General features: G+C 34.7%; 1 protein-coding gene across 3 annotated transcripts; it reads left to right on the top strand.

The window, feature by feature from the left end:
- The first annotated feature begins 1,032 nt into the window (after nt 1–1,032).
- Nucleotides 1,033–7,623, top strand: LOC131653553 (peptidyl-prolyl cis-trans isomerase CYP71). 3 transcript variants are annotated; one of them, XM_058923732.1, is made up of 14 exons: nt 1,033–1,368; nt 1,582–1,667; nt 1,924–2,012; nt 2,961–3,200; nt 3,331–3,452; nt 4,374–4,449; nt 4,587–4,694; nt 4,776–4,952; nt 5,111–5,328; nt 5,418–5,550; nt 5,737–5,960; nt 6,101–6,254; nt 7,062–7,173; nt 7,279–7,623. In XM_058923732.1, exons 1-13 carry the CDS (start codon nt 1,232–1,234, stop codon nt 7,143–7,145), a joined length of 1,848 nt encoding a protein of 615 aa, XP_058779715.1. In that variant the 5' UTR covers nt 1,033–1,231; the 3' UTR covers nt 7,146–7,173; nt 7,279–7,623. The 3 variants fall into 3 exon arrangements, with proteins under 3 accessions (XP_058779715.1, XP_058779714.1, XP_058779716.1); XM_058923731.1 differs by having other exon boundaries at nt 7,274–7,623; XM_058923733.1 differs by lacking the exon at nt 1,033–1,368 and having other exon boundaries at nt 1,644–1,667; nt 2,953–3,200; nt 7,274–7,623.
- The last annotated feature ends 1,121 nt before the right edge of the window (nt 7,624–8,744 follow it).

Below are 8,744 nucleotides of genomic sequence, written 5' to 3'. Positions count from 1 at the left end.
ACGGAATCGTTAAAACATAGTGAAATTTGGGATTTTTCTTTAAAAAAATCTTAAATTAATTAAATTCATGAAATCTTCCGTAGATCTATCTACGAAACTTTCTGATTTTCTCAATTAATTAGGAAAATCACACATTTCACTATGTTTTAAGGTGTTCTGTAGATCCGTAGATCTACGAAAAAAACCAAATTTTAAAAAAATAGGTGCTTCCGCGAGGACAATTTTGTCAATTCGGTGGTGCGTAGGGGGTGGGAGTAGGCCAGACCGACTAACAGGGGCCTACGGTCCAACCTACATAGACCTAGGCCAGGCCAGACTTTTTATATAAATAGAAAAGGCCTAGGCTTTTTTATAAGCCTATTTAGCTAAAAAGGCTAGGCCACAGGCCATATAAAAAGTCTTTTAAGCATATAAGGCCGGCCTATTTAAATAAATTTGAATAATTTTATTATTATTATTTTGTATTTTATATTTTGAATTAAAATATAAAAATAAATATTAGTTATCTTAAAGAAATTATGAAAATAAGATGAAAAAAAATCTTATGAACAATGTCATAAGTTACTTCCATAGGTTTTTTCAAACAAATAGTATCACAAAATTTATACTACTAGGTAAATTCAAATAAGTCAATGCAAACAAACATTTAATCTCACTGATCTTTTTAATTTTTTAGTTTATATAAAGTTGAGTTGAATGACTTATTTACAAATGTTCAAATGAAATAGGCTTTTAACTAGGTTAAGAGGCCAATCAGGCATTCAAAAAGGTTAGACTCAAGCCAAAAAAATAAGCCTACAATAGGCTACAAATCAGACTTAAACTTTAAATTTTTTAGCAGGTTAGACTCAGGCTTGGCAAAGCCTAACTCGGCATAACCTATTCCCACCCCTAGTGGTGCGTAAGTAGGCCATGAGGTCAATTGAGAAATGGGATAAGCTGCAAAAAGTATTCGTGTAGGGTGCGAAAAGTATCCGTATGTTTTTTTATCCACCTCAGTATTCATCGGCGTTTAAAATAACTTACAGTTACTACACTCGAAAGAGAATCATCAAAACGACACCCCACTTTAGGGTTTAGGATTCCTCACTTCACTCCTCCTTCAATCACAAGAACCTTCTTCACTTCTTCAATCTCCATTTCCATGGCATCATCCTAAATTCTTCACAGCATCATTTTTTCATCACCTTTCTTACTAGGAACACTCTTTTCATTCAAAACCAATTCGAAAATGGAGGAGCACGAAAATGGCGCGAATACAATCGAAGATGAACCCATAGTTGGACCCGGTCCAGCTCCCCGTGCTCGACTCAAACGACCTCTCCAGTTCGAGCAAGCTTTTCTCGATGCTTTACCTTCCGCTAATATGTAAGTTACTGCGCTTAATCTCTCTTTCGTATCTCACAGAGACTATAGTTTTTTAATTAGGGTTTGCTTTCAAGAAAATTTGAAACTATAGGTTAGGTTTCACTAATACATGTTTAGGAGAATATGCAGTTAAATTAAGATGTTTAAGTGTGTGTGAAAGTTGAGGATTATGGAAATTTAAATTGAATGGTTAATATTTGTTTGGTTTTATAGGTATGAGAAAAGCTATATGCATCGTGATGTGGTTACACATGTTGCTGTTTCGGCTGCTGAGTTTTTCATTACTGGAAGTGCTGATGGTAAATTATGTTTTGATTGTCATTTCTGTAATTGCACTTTTTTTTTTTTGAGTCTGAGAGCCTAAAATTAATGGTTAATTAAGAATATTTTTAGGAGTTAACTTAAAAAAGTGGCATCGTCATTTGTATTGTGAACAAAAATGCAATATTTGTCTGTGTGTGAGTTTTAGCGTACCTGGATCATATTGAAATTAGCCAAGCTTTTGGAATGATAATATAATGTTGGTATTTCTGTGTGGTTTACTGCTGTTGTCAGGGCATTTGAAGTTTTGGAAGAAAAGGCCTATTGGTATTGAGTTTGCGAAACATTTCAGATCTCATCTTGGTCCTATTGAAGGTCTAGCTGTAAGTTCATTAACCTTGCACAACCCTTTAGTTTGCACTAGTAAAATCTTATATGATGTAATTGATTCTTGCTCTAATTCTATGATATATGATATCATGTATGGAATCAATGTTGGATAGTGGCTGACTCCGAAAACGTAGTGGCATAGCGGATTGTGTTATGGCTAGGCATGGCAGCAAAACCTGTACCTGTAGGGACCCACCTGAATCCGCCTTGAATTTGAGGGGGAGAACCCGCTTTGACTGAGTTTGGATTTTCCTTGATTGCAAAATATGGAGACGGATTGGGTAATGGGGACACTAGTATCCACCCAAACCCTAGTTATGACTGCTATGTTGAAAGGTCGAAGCTTAAGGAATTGAAAGGCCGAAGTTTAAGGAATAGAATAGAATAATATACATGTAAAAGCTCAAGCATAGAAGATCAAGTAACCGTCCCCAACGCACCCCGTTGCCATGCCTAGTTATGACTGCTATGTTGAAAGGTTGAAGCTTAAGGAATTGAAAGGCCGAAGTTTAAGGAATAGAATAGAATAATATACATGTAAAAGCTCAAGCATAGAAGAATATAAAAAAAAATAAATACATATTCATATCTAATAATCACAGTTCTTTGCTATCAATATCCAAACTCAATATATAAACTAAATAAGTTTAAGAGGGAAATGACCGAAATGTAAATAAAAAGCAGAGTGGGTGGCTATAAAGTTGGGGGATTATTTGGGCTTTGCGTAGTGCATAGGGGCCCCTACAGCTGCTATTGACAATTTTTTCTGACAAAAAATGGTAGTTTTGACGAAACAGCTGCTATTGACAATTGAAAGCATACTAATGGTGTATTTTATGCCGAAAATTTTCTCTTGTTATAATATGTATGTGCAAGTATTTATGTTTTCAAAATCTTCTTGTTGTACTTGTTATCAACCATGACTTATTTCAGCTATGCAGGTTAGTATTGATGGTCTGCTTTGCTGTACAATATCAAATGACCGTTCTGTAAAAGTATACGATGTAGTCAACTTTGATATGATGGTGATGATTCGGTTGCCATACATTCCTGGTGCCATTGAATGGGTTTATAATCAAGGGGATGTCAAAGCTAGTCTTGCCATCAGTGATAGGAACTCATCTTTTGTTCATATATATGATGCACGGTCTGGTTCAAATGATCCCATCATCTCAAAAGAGGTGCCAATTCTAAATTATCTCAAATGCAACTGAATTTAAAATATGCACGAGCTTTGATTTCATTATTTCATTTGTTATTTCTTTTCACTCTTTAATATCAAATCTTGTCATTCTTTTCTCCTTCATTCAGATTCATTCGGGCCCAATTAAAGTTATGAAGTTCAATCCTGTGTATGATACTGTAATTTCAGCAGATACAAAGGGTTTCATTGAATATTGGAATCCTACAACACTCCAGTTCCCAGAGGATGAGTATGTGCTTTGTTATTTTCTTACTTTGGTTCCGCCTCTCCTTTTTTAGATAACAGATTTCAAGGTTTAATTACTTTTGGTTGCCCGTCCTCTAAATTTTTTGTCTCGTACGGATACTCAAAATTTCTTGTCGTGTTCGGAGACTCAAATATGACAGACCACTTACATTTTACATATTTTAAGTAGCTTAAACACTTGTAGATAGATTCCTTTATACTGTACTAAATGGATTATTATATTTTGAAGACTATGATTCTGAAGTCCGCATCTAGCATTTCATCTAGTTCTCTCTGGATCTAAACACTAGGTGCTATCTTCTATAATAATCTCAGGAATACATGATTTTACTATTAATAATTTTAGTTGTCTTCTTGCCGATAAAAAACACTACCACAAATACAGTATATCGTTCCTATTTGGGTGCTATTGGCAAGACATATGGATGTGGATCTGGTCATTTAAGGTGAACTGAGAAGTTTGACTTTTAAAATTAGATTTTTTTTTATTGAATTGAAAATTGGAATTTAGATTACAAATGTTGCAACTTGTGACATTTGACTTAAACTGCCATAGTGAACTTAATTGCTGTTGTATTCAGACTTTAGAGTTTGCATGCTTTTTAAATTCTGTTTGATGTGGTATTAAGTCAGAGGCATCTTTTGACAACATGGCTGCTGATCTAAGGCTTTTGGGTTAGGTTAGGTTAGCTAATAAGGGGCCACAAGACATACCATGAACCTGAGTTGTAATCCGCAATGCCGTGAAACATCAAATATTTAAAAATATTTTGTGATTGTTCTACATTATGACTGTATTAGTAGTTTTTATCCGATACAACTGTTATGGAAATTCTTAGCTGCATGTTGTATGAATTTTGTGTAGTTCCTAATGCAGTTTAATCATTTCCCTTGATGCTTGTAGGGTGAGTTTTAAGGTTAGAAGTGATACTAACCTCTTCGAAATAGTAAAATGCAAGACTTCTCTCTCGTCTATTGAGGTAACTCAGTTGTCTAGACACACTTCCAAACTATTAGTTGGTGACATAATATTCAGTTATTTAGGTATATAATGAAAGCTAGACACCCATTATTTGATTTATATGGTATTCATTATTTATATTGCATCCTCCTTTAGGTCAGCCCAGATGGTAAACAATTTTCCATCACATCACCTGATCGTAGGATACGTGTGTTTTGGTTCAGAACGGGTAAACTAAGGCGTGTTTATGATGAATCTTTGGAGGTAACACTTTCACCTGAAATTTTGGCATTTCTCTAATTGTTTTTGGACATTTAAATGTTAAATGAATTCATATTTTGATAGGTTGCTCAAGATCTCCAAAGAAGTGATAATCCATTGTATCGATTGGAAGCCATTGATTTTGGTCGAAGAATGGCTGTTGAGAGAGAAATTGAAAAGACAGAAAGTGCACCACAACCAAATGCAGTTTTTGATGATAGTTCCAACTTTCTTATATATGCAACCTTGCTTGGGATTAAAGTGAGTTTTTCCATACATAACTGTGTTGCGATCACTTCATTTCTTTCAGTTATACATTTTTGTATACTTGTAACTTTTCTTTGTTGCTTGCTAATGCAATGCAGCCACTAGATGAAACTTCATTCCCTAATGTTTTCACCTCTTCTGCTTGGTCATAGATTGTTAATTTACACACCAATACAGTTGCTCGAATACTTGGAAAGGTGGAGAATAATGATAGATTCTTAAGAATTGCTTTATATCATGGGGAACGAAGTGGCAAAAAAGTGAGAAAGATTCCTTCAGCAGCCGCAAATGCTAATGAGAGCAAGGAGCCATTGACAGATCCCACACTCCTATGTTGTGCTTTCAAAAAGCATAGGATTTATTTATTTAGGTATGACAGTTAAAATTTCACCAATCATTGTACCATTGCTTTGAACTCCAAGTAATTCAGTCTTATTATTTGGTAATCTTATATATCAGTCGAAGAGAACCTGAGGAGCCTGAAGATGCAACTAAGGGAAGAGATGTGTTCAATGAAAAGCCTCCTGCTGATGAACTTTTGGCAGTTTCAGATATTGGAAAGGCACTAACAACATCACTTCCTGACAATGTGGTGAGTTATCTTTATTTGGCTATAAATAGTTTACTGCTGTATTCTTCTATTTAAGTAGTTATCCAATAGCAGATGGGAAATATATTTCCACTCAAGACTCTAGAGTAGTTTTACATATTTTCTTTCCAAGTTTCGATTACGTTTTCTCCATAAAGAGTCTGATAATTGCAATTCTTCTTTTTGCAGATTATGCACACCACTATGGGTGATATTCACATGAAGTTGTACCCGGAGGAATGTCCAAAATCTGTGGAAAACTTTACAACTCACTGCAAAAATGGTTATTATGACAATCTTACTTTTCATAGGGTCATCAAAGGCTTCATGATACAAACAGGAGATCCTTTAGGAGACGGCACTGGTGGACAGTCCATTTGGGGTAGAGAATTTGAAGATGAATTTCACAAAAGGTAATCAATTTTATCTGTAAACATTTTATCATATCATGCTCTTGAAATATCATCATGATTTCAGACTAGAGTAACTAAAGTAATGATCATCTATGTTTGATCATCTATGAAACTTACACCAAATAATTTTTCTTTTGCAGTTTAAGGCATGATAGGCCTTTCACATTGTCAATGGCAAACGCTGGCCCAAATTCCAATGGTTCTCAGTTTTTTATCACCACAGTGGCCACTCCATGGCTGGACAACAAGCACACTGTATTTGGTAGAGTTGTGAAAGGAATGGATGTTGTCCAGGTAAATTGGATTCTTATCTCCTATTAGGCATTATCTAGTACATCATATTAAGTCATGTCATATATTGGAATTGCCTGCATGTACTCGTGCAGATTTTACTTGGAAAATAATCTTAATACATTCAAGCTTTTGTGTCACCCGAACATAATCTTAAAACAAACGGAATGAAGTGGAGCGGTGCAGGACAGAATACAAAAGTCGTTCTATTGATTGGATATTTCAGGATGGAATGGAATAAAATTGTTATTCCGCCCAAATCGGATGGCACATAAAATGAAGGGAAGTGATGAAATGAGATGGAATGCATTCCATCATGTTAATGCTCCATTTCATCCTATTTTAATCAATCCAAACAATGGAACACAAATTTATTCTATTCCATCTTATTCCATCAATCCAAACATAGTCTTAGGTTCTGGATGGGAGTTCAGAGAGGAGGGGAGGGCTTTAAGGGGAGAGGAGCAGAGAGAAAAGTAGATAAATCTTTCTGAACCTAACTTGAAAACGTGAGTGAAACACAACCAATCCCTAAGTTTTGGGTCCTTTTCTAACTTTTCTTAGACTCACCAACTTGTGAGCTGACAGTTGGAATGAGTTAGACTCAGTATACACTGATTAGAGTCTGTGCGACTAATCTGACCACACTGACTCATCTGTGACCACACTGACTCGCTAACTTTCAAATTTGACAGCAATGGCTTTTTGGTATATGGAACTTCTGATTTACTTTTTCAGGTCCTTGTTTAATGAATATGAACGTTCTTTTCTATCTGCAAAAAATTAATCAATTGAGAACTTTGTTGGCAGGCGATAGAAAAAGTCAAGACGGACAAGGGAGAAAAGCCATATCAAGATGTTAAAATTTTAAATGTCACTGTACCAAAGTCTTGAAGGTCTTGATTTTTATGACTGGTGATAGGTCGGTGAAGCTGTAACAGGACAGTTTTATGTTTCAATGCTCAACCTTTAGTTTCATTGATTTTGTCTAAATGTAACAATTAATTATTCTTGGCATGCAGTGCAGAACCTTCACTCATCACAACTCTTTCTGTCATAGATTCCCTCTTTCCATATTCTTGAACTATGTTTCAAGCTCAACGATGCTGTCTTGTTTTCTGCTTTGCCAGTGAGACGTGCTCTTCTTTTTTGGGTACCACCAGTGTAATTTATGTCATAGCTAGGTTGATGTTTTGACCTAGCTAGTGTTTAAGAGAAATTTGGTTTATCCCAAAAAGAAAGTCTAGTAACTTTGTTTCGTGTAGAAATATGCTGTAGCTTATTAAACTCTGTAGTTACATTATGTTGCTGTATTATGGTTACAGCTAATTGAAGGATTGGATAGAAACAACACGGACATGATGTGTTTTTAGCTTCTTTGGCCTTAATATTGATATGATGAAGAATATATTCTTCTTGTCACTGTAATAAATAAATAAATAACTAACCTCAACTTTCTATTCTCAAATGGTTGTTCTCATGCTGACGTTAGTTAACACCAATCATCACTCCGGCGAACCAATTTGATTCATTTTATTATAAAAAGGAAAACTCAATTATCTCTAGATTGCATTATGAATTTGGTGACGTTTAGCATACACAGCAAATTTTGGTTACTGTACAAAAAAACAGAATAGAATTTAAATCAGGAGAGAAAAATGCTAATAAAAAAAGAAAATATTTCAATGCCAATTTCTTTACAATTCTAAATAAAATAAGCTATCTGATCTGGCTTGAAGAGATTTTTCGACAATCTGACTCACATTGAGTGTCTTAGCTATCCTAGCTATCCGATCGATTGAGTGTCTTAGCTATCTAATCGAGACTGTTGTACAAATCTTCGATGAGATTCTCCAACAATCTGACTCACATTGAGTGTCTTAGCTATTCGATCTAGACTAGTTTGATAAACTTTTTCGCATCAAAATCTTCTGAATTGTTGAAGACAAGTCCGAATCTGGCCATCAATTTTCAAAATCGGAAAAGTTGAATTCCAATATATAATTTTTTATGGTTCCAAAATCAGGGAGGTTACCCTTTGAATCAGAAAAAGTTTTTATGGTTCCAAAATCAGGGAGGTTACCTTTTGAATCAGAAAAAGTAAGACCGAATTGAATGAATTTAAGATTGTCATTATAAGCCTTTAAATACTGGTAGTCATTTGAAGATCTTGACGGCGAAGATGATAGGTATGGTGAAATTCTCTTTAGATTTATAAATAATTCTTGAAAACTCTATATCCATCTAGATGAAAAGAAACTTGTGTAGCATTTTACGAATGAGAAGAAACTCTTTCTCTAGATTGTAAATTAAATATTGACGTTCGACTGTTTTTCTCCCTTCAGCTTGTTTATGTTGAAAGTTTTGGAAACTTATCGAAGACCTAGATCAAAGAAGAAATATTGAAGAACACTTAGAATGTTAATGGTGGTAAGATTGAACGTAGGTGACTGACTTTATATTAAGAGGTTAAAGTGAATTTAAATTAATAGA

This window comes from Vicia villosa, linkage group LG2, assembly GCF_029867415.1.
Source record: "Vicia villosa cultivar HV-30 ecotype Madison, WI linkage group LG2, Vvil1.0, whole genome shotgun sequence".
NCBI lineage: Eukaryota > Viridiplantae > Streptophyta > Magnoliopsida > Fabales > Fabaceae > Vicia > Vicia villosa.
The sequence above is the reverse complement of the archived record's forward strand: the minus strand, read 5'-3'. Positions and strand labels throughout refer to the sequence as shown.

Bases quoted from the DNA above. Each gene is read 5' to 3' on its own strand.
- LOC131653553 (XM_058923732.1), top strand. From the start codon at position 1,232: ATGGAGGAGCACGAAAATGGCGCGAATACAATCGAAGATGAACCCATA. The intron at 3,201-3,330 runs GTGCCAATTCTA...TCCTTCATTCAG, and splicing joins ATCCCATCATCTCAAAAGAG to ATTCATTCGGGCCCAATTAA. The intron at 6,255-7,061 runs GTAAATTGGATT...CTTTGTTGGCAG, and splicing joins AAGGAATGGATGTTGTCCAG to GCGATAGAAAAAGTCAAGAC.